The following is a 6,510-nucleotide window of genomic DNA, read 5'->3' as shown; positions in this document are numbered from 1 at the left end:
TTTTGAGAAAGGGTCTCACTCTATTGCCTAGAATGGAGTACAGTGGTGTGATCATGGCTCACTGCAGCCTCATCCTCCCTGAGCTCGGGTGATCCTCTCACCTCAGCCTCCTGAGTAGGTGGGACTATAGGTACATACCACCACACCCGGCTAATTTGTGTATTTTTAGGAGAGATGGTGTCTCCCTATGTTGCGCAGACAGGTCTTGAACTCCTGGCCTCAAGTGATCTACTAGCCTTGGCCTCCCAGAGTTCTGGGATTACAGACATAAGCTACTGGGCTCGACCAGTTTCAAAAGTTTCTACAGTGATAGTATATTATATTATTTATTTAGTTAGTTTGTTTTTTATAGAGATGGGGTCTCACTGTGTTGCCCAGGCTAATCTTGAACTCCTGGGCTTAAGTGATCCTACCACCTTGGCCTCCCAAAGTGTTGGGGTTACAGGCTTGAGCCACTGCATCTGGCCAACAGTGTATAATTTTTGTAATTTTTTTTTTCAGACAGTCTCACTGTCACCCATGCTAGAGTGCTGTGGTACGATCTCCACTCACTACAACCTCCACCTTCTGAGTTCAAACAATTCTCCTGCCTCAGCCTCCCAAGTAGCTGAGATTACAGCCACCCACCATGATGCCCAGCTACTTTCTGTGTTTTACATTTCTCATTGTGTAATTTTTTTTGGCTTAGTTTATAGGCTTATGTTAATTTTATAATTTTGTCTATATCTGTAAGTATGATTTAGATTAATAAATAGCCTTTTTGGCTGGGCATGGTGGCTCATGCTTATAATCCCAGCAGTTTTGGAGGACAAGGCAGGAGGATCTCTCTCTCTCTTTGTTTTTAAATGAGATGGAGTTGCAATCTTGTTGCCCAGGCTGGAGTGCAATGGTGTGATCTTGGCTCACCACAACCTCCACCTCCCAGGTTAAAGCAATTCTCCTGCTTCAGCCTTCTGAGTAGCTAGGATTACAGGCATGTGCCACCCTGACCAGCTAATTTGTTGTATTTTTAGTAGAGAGACGAGGTTTCTCCATGTTGGTCAGGCTGGTCTCCAACTCCTGACCTCAGGTAGTGTGCCTGCCTTGGCCTCCCAAAGTGCTGGAATTATAGGTGTGAACCACTGTGCCCGGCCGGGAGGATCTCTTGAGGCCAGGAGTTTGAGACCAGCCTGGGTAACATAGTGAGACCAGTCTGGGTAACATATCTTGTCTCTACAAAAGATTTAAAAAAGTAGGTGAGTGTGGTGGCATGCACCTGTGGTCCCAGCTACTTGGGAGGCTGAGGTGGGAAGGATTTCAGCCCGGAAGTTGAGGTGACAGTGAGCTATGATGCTGCCGCTGCACTCCAACCTGGGCAACAGAGTGGGACCCTGTCTGAAAAAAAAAGCCTGGCGTGGTAGCTCATGCCTGTAATCCTAGCACTTTGGGAGTCCGAAGCTGAGGCCAGCAGATCACCTGAGGTCGGGAGTTCAAGACTAGTCTGGCCAACATGGTGAAACCTCATCTCTTCTAAAATACAAAAATTAGTTGGGCATGATGGTGGGTACCCATAATCCTAGCTACTTGGAAGACTGAGATGGGAGAATTGCTTGAACCTAGGAGACAGTGGTTGCAGTGAGCCGAGATCATGCCACTGCCCTTCAGCCTGGGTGACAGAGCAAGATTCCGTCTAAAAGAGTGTGCCACTATTTTTTTTTTTTTTTTTTTGGATACAGAGTCTTACTCCTTACTCTGTTGCCAGGCTGGAGTACAGTGGCGCGATCTTGGCTCACTGCAACCTCTGCCTCCCGGGTTCAAGGGATTCTCCTGTCTTAGCCTCCCAAGTAGCTGGGACTATAGGTGCGCACCACCACGCCCAGCTAATTTTTGTATTTTTAGTAGAGGCAAGGTTTTACCATGTTGGCCAGGCTGGTCTCAAATTCCTGACCTTGTGATCTGCCTACCTCAGCCTCCCAAAGTGCTGGGATTACAGGCGTGAGCCACTGCGCCCAGCCAGTGTCCCACTAATTTTCCTTGTAAGTTAATTTAAGTTAATCTGTACAGTTTTTGCAAGTACTAACTAAAGTTGATTTGTTTGTTTAGCAAAATTAAAAATGTAAATGAGAAAGAGTTTAATATAAATTATATTATTTAGGACATTGATTTCATTTTTACAGACCTTAACACGTGAACAGAAAGAAGGAGCCTTCTCCAATTTCCCTATTTCTGAAGAGACTATAAAGCTTCTGAAAGGTATGCAGTTTTGGTTTTTTTTTTTTTTTTTTTTTTTTTGCGTTGTTTGTTTGTTTGTTTTTGAGACAGAGTCTTACTCTGTCACCCAAGTTGTAGTGCAGTGGCGCAATCTTGGCTCACTGCAACCTCTGCCTCCCAGGTTCAAGGAATTCTGCTGCCTCAGCCTCCTGAGTAGCTGGAATTATAGGCATGTGTCACCACACCCAGCTAATTTTTGTATTTTTAGTAGAGACAGGGTTTCACCATATTGGCCAGGCTAGTCTTAAACTCCTGACCTCATGATCCACCTGCCTCGGTCTCCCAAAGTGCTGGGATTACAGGCGTGAGCCACTGTGCCCGGCCTATTGTCATTTTCAAATGAATGTATTTTTTCCTAATGCTAGCCTTAAAGAAATATTTTAATGGAATCTCATTTTACAGGTCGAGGGGTAACATACCTCTTTCCTATTCAAGTTAAGACTTTTGGTCCTGTATATGAAGGAAAAGATTTAATAGCTCAAGCACGGACAGGAACAGGAAAGACATTCTCTTTTGCCATTCCCTTGATTGAAAGACTACAAAGAAATCAAGAAACAATTAAAAAAAGCCGCTCACCAAAGGTAATCATTATAGGGAGTAAGAGCTTTAAATGTTAACGTAACGGAAAGGGAAAGAAAGAGTTACACTTTTCTTTAGTCTTTATTCTTTCTTTAGTCTTTAAGATTTTCTATAGTCTTAAGTTACTAGTACCCCCAAGATAGAAAAGTAGAGCTGTGGCATAAAGCAAAAATATGTTATTTTTCACAAAAAGAAATCTCAAGAGAAGTTGAAGTGAAGTACTTATTGCATATGAATGTGATATGCGTGGATCCATAGATGTCTTTGATAATTTTATGTATTATAAAGCCAGTAAATCTTATTTACAGTTTAAATATTTAGTTGACTCTTTTCTTTTTTTTTTTTTTTTTGAGACAAGAGTTTCGCTCCCGTTGCCCAGGCTGGAGTGCAGTGGTGCAATCTTGGCTCACTGCAACCTCCGCCTCCTGGGTTCAAGTGATCCTCCTGGCTCAGCTTCCCAAATAGCTGGGATTACAGCTATTACACCCATTATCATGCCCAGCTAATTTTTGTATTTTCAGTAGAGACAGGTTTTTACTATGTTGGCCAAGCTGGTCTTGAACTCCTGACCTCAGGTGATCTGCCTGCCTTGGCCTCCCAAAGTGCTGGGATTACAGGCGTGAGCCACCCCACCCAGCCTACTTGACCGTTCTCTTTTTTCCGTCCTGACTTTTGCTTTTAAACAAGTGAATTTTCTAAAGAGACATTCATTTATTTGTCATTCGGTAAATGTTCAGTATCATTTATTTCAGTGTTGACTTTTTTTCCCTTTAGTATAGAAAGCTTCATGAATTTTCGTGTCATCCTTGTGCAGGGGTCATGCTAATCTCTGTGACATTCCAATTTTAGTGTATGTGCTGCTGAAGTGAGCACACACAGATGGACTTTTTAAGAAGAGTATTATAGAAATTATATTGCTAGTTCATATATTATTGGAGTACTAGACATCTGTCTTATTTTATAAATGTAAAATCAACCAACAGAGGAGACTAGTAAAATATAAGCCTAAAATTTGACCTAAAAAGCAAAGCTGTGTATACTTAAGGATTGTAAAAATGAAGAAAAATACTGTCATCATCATATGAACACCTGAATGACTAAAAGTAATTTGTTCTTTCTAAGGCTTCTGAGTGGTATTATAAGAGCAAATTAACATACATAAATATAATTAAATCATAATCGTCTTGGATCAGCTATGCTGACTTACAGGATAAATGGATAAATCTTTTTGGAGAGTTACGTTTTTGGGGTGAAATTAGGAAAAGACTGAAATAGGACATAATTTCAACACTGCTTTTTTTTTTTTTTTTTAAGAGACAGGGTCTTACCCTGTTGCCCAGGATGGAGTACAGCAGGGTGATCATGGCTCACTGTAACTATGAACTCCTGGGCTCAAGCAATTCTCTCCTCCTCTCAGTCTCTCCAGTAGATAGGACTACAGGCAGGTGCCACCATACTTGGTTAATTTTTAAATTTTTTGTAGAGTTGGGGTCACGCTATGTTGCTCAGGCTGGTTTTAAACTACTGGCCTCAAGCAGTCCTTCCACCTGGTCTTCCAAGGTGTTGGGAATTATACGTGTTAACCATCATGCCTGGCCCCAAAGCTGCCTTAAAAAGCTTTTGTATGAGACAGATGTTAACTGGAGATTCCAGCTCCACCATTTCTAGCTGTTTGATTTGGGGCAAGACTTTACTTCTCTGGGACATAAGTCTCTCATCTATGAAAATGGTGTAATAATGCCACCCATGGGTTTTTATGAAAATCAAATTAGATAATTCCTGTAAAGCATTAGTTCCCAGCACATGGTGAACAGTCATTCATTTAACAAATGTTTCTGAGTTTCTTGTACTGTACCAAGCACTGTTTGAAGTGTTAGGAATATAGTAACCCAAACTGACATAAATCCCTGCCTTCATGGAGCTTACATTTTATTGGATGAGATAGACAATCAGCAAATAAGTAAAATATCATTATCTTAGGTGGCATCAGGGCTGAGAAGAAATGATAAGGGCAGGGAGATATGAAAGGAGGCTTGAGAACCTCACTAAAGAGACCTGAAGGAAGGGAGGAGGATATAATAAATATATGCTGGTGTTCTTATTTGCTATTTGTGCTGTGTCTTTAAGTACTTACGACATTAATGTTAAGATTCCTGGTTTTAAATGCACCTAAAAAAAGTCTCGATTTTAACTTACATAAGTCTTTAGGAAAATATCTTTTTGTTTTTTAAACCTCTTGCTCAGGTACTCGTTTTGGCTCCAACAAGGGAACTGGCAAATCAAGTAGCCAAAGACTTCAAAGATATAACTAGGAAACTCAGTGTGGCATGTTTTTATGGTGGAACATCATATCAAAGCCAAAGTGAGTAAATATGTGTGAAAGAAGTGCAAAGATATGTTTGATACTTAAATTTAAAGAAATAATGTGAAAGTGTGATTTTCACATATTGGTGGCATTTCTCTCTTCTCACAGTTAATCATATTCGAAATGGTATTGACATCTTGGTTGGAACCCCTGGTCGTATCAAAGACCATCTGCAGAGTGGCCGATTGGATCTTTCTAAACTGCGCCATGTTGTACTTGATGAAGTGGATCAAATGTTAGATTTAGGTTTTGCTGAACAAGTTGAAGATATTATTCACGAATCCTACAAAACTGGTATATCCTAATTCAAAATAAGCACATTAGCAATTACTCTTCCATCTTAAGTTTTTATTTAATAATTTTTATTTCAGTGTCCCCAGTGTTTTAACAAAGTTCTAACTGTCTTCTATAGTGTCCCCCTGCGATTCATATTGACTAGAAAAGAATACTGCTGAGATAATTTGTTCTAACAAAACTAAAATAATTTGGTATCTGTTCTGTCTCTGAAAAAAGTATGATAGCATCCTTTTAACTATTTTCTTAGCTTCCTATGCTTTTTTCTATTTTTTTTTTATAGTCGGTACTTTTACTAACTCATTGATTTCTTTGTTCATTGTTCCTTCTTAAATTCTCCCCTTCCTTCTGGGTTCAGTTCTCTTCATAATTGTCCCCCATTTTTGCAAGTTGAAAATTTTAATAATTGCAATGAATTCTGTATGTTAAAAATCCACCCCAAGTTTTGAATTTTTCATTATTTTTTTGAAGCTTGGGGAGGATTTTTAAGAGCTGGCTACATCGTGGGAAATTAAGAAAACATTTGAATTCTTTTTGTTTATTTAAGATTCTGAAGACAATCCTCAGACTTTACTTTTTTCTGCAACTTGCCCACAGTGGGTATACAAAGTTGCAAAAAAATACATGAAATCCAGATATGAACAGGTTGACCTTGTTGGAAAAATGACTCAAAAGGCTGCAACCACTGTGGAAGTAAGTAGCTTTCTAGCATGATAGATTTTAGCTTTTAGTTGGTATTTACTTTTGACATTTGTTGAAGCTAAACCTAAGTTTTGGATTCTTATTCAGGCCTAATCTCTGTTTTCTGCTCTTAGTCAATAAAATACCTATTTATTTTTGTAGTCTGAGACTGAGTAGCAGAATAGAATAAATAGGGCAGGGGGTGAGGGAGCACATGAATAGGAAAGTCCTAATAGGAAACATACAAACAGCCATAGAGACAGATTTAAAGTATTTCTTTCTTTCTCTCTTTAAAGCAGCTAAAAAAAAAAAAAAAAAAAAAAAAAACCCAAAACAGCAAA

At 39.5% G+C, this 6,510-nt stretch overlaps 1 protein-coding gene and 1 non-coding gene across 4 annotated transcripts in view; one reads left to right on the top strand and one right to left on the bottom strand.

Annotated features, from left to right (window-relative positions):
• Positions 1-6,497, top strand: part of LOC108318135 (ATP-dependent RNA helicase DDX50) — a 15,090-nt gene extending 8,593 nt beyond the window's left edge. For all 3 annotated transcript variants that reach the window (XM_017548935.2, XM_017548937.2, XM_017548936.2), the window contains 5 exons: positions 2,157-2,232; positions 2,653-2,831; positions 5,074-5,191; positions 5,303-5,488; positions 6,036-6,497. In XM_017548935.2, coding sequence (XP_017404424.1) covers positions 2,157-2,232; positions 2,653-2,831; positions 5,074-5,191; positions 5,303-5,488; positions 6,036-6,202 — 726 coding nt within the window. In that variant the 3' untranslated portion in view covers positions 6,203-6,497. The remainder of the gene's footprint in view (positions 1-2,156; positions 2,233-2,652; positions 2,832-5,073; positions 5,192-5,302; positions 5,489-6,035) is intronic.
• LOC119474162 lies at positions 3,599-3,702 on the bottom strand. The gene has a single exon (XR_005203456.1). It is a non-coding gene; the product is annotated as a U6 spliceosomal RNA (small nuclear RNA).
• Positions 6,498-6,510: the final 13 nt, after the last annotated feature.

This window comes from Cebus imitator, unplaced genomic scaffold (genome assembly GCF_001604975.1).
Source record: "Cebus imitator isolate Cc_AM_T3 unplaced genomic scaffold, Cebus_imitator-1.0 Scaffold215, whole genome shotgun sequence".
Lineage (NCBI taxonomy): Eukaryota > Metazoa > Chordata > Mammalia > Primates > Cebidae > Cebus > Cebus imitator.
The sequence above is the reverse complement of the archived record's forward strand: the minus strand, read 5'-3'. Positions and strand labels throughout refer to the sequence as shown.